At 60.0% G+C, this 452-nt stretch overlaps 1 protein-coding gene across 1 annotated transcript in view; it reads right to left on the bottom strand.

The window, feature by feature from the left end:
* The window catches only part of SSR2 (signal sequence receptor, beta (translocon-associated protein beta)), a gene marked incomplete at both ends in the record, with an annotated part of 3,496 nt that extends 3,049 nt beyond the window's left edge, over positions 1–447 (bottom strand). Inside the window, one exon of the mRNA XM_010131168.1 lies at positions 395–447. Coding sequence (XP_010129470.1) covers positions 395–447 — 53 coding nt within the window. The remainder of the gene's footprint in view (positions 1–394) is intronic.
* Positions 448–452: the final 5 nt, after the last annotated feature.

Here is a 452-nt window from a genome sequence, read left to right as displayed (position 1 = left end):
TCTGTGCTGGGAGGGCGCTGGGGCTCGTTGGTCTCAAAGGGCGTTGCTCGCCCAAACAATTGGGTGGCTCTGTGCCCCCAGGGGGAGCCTCTGTCCTGGGTGCACGGGGAAGGTGCCTCAGTACAAGAGCACCTCGGGGCAGAGCCCTGTCCAGTCCTGGGACTCCCCAGCCCAAAGACACAGCAGAGACTTTCATCCCCCCCCAGGCAGGACATGGGGGAAAGCGGGACACCAGAACAAGCAGGAAAAAGCAAATTCTGGGGTCAAACCTGCAGGTGAGCTCAGAGCTGGGGGTACAAAAGGTACATCACAGAGCCCAGACACAGCCTCACCCCCTGAAGACACACATGGAGCATTTGCTCCCAGTCGGTGCTAAAGCCTGGAGCAGCCTCACCTGGAGCCGACATTGTAGATGTTGTATTGCAGCGGCAGGCACTTGCCCTCCAACGCGT

The sequence above is a fragment of the Buceros rhinoceros genome, unplaced genomic scaffold, assembly GCF_000710305.1.
Source record: "Buceros rhinoceros silvestris isolate BGI_N320 unplaced genomic scaffold, ASM71030v1 scaffold22702, whole genome shotgun sequence".
Lineage (NCBI taxonomy): Eukaryota > Metazoa > Chordata > Aves > Bucerotiformes > Bucerotidae > Buceros > Buceros rhinoceros.
Note: the sequence above shows the minus strand (reverse complement) of the source record. Positions and strands in the feature narration are given on the sequence as shown.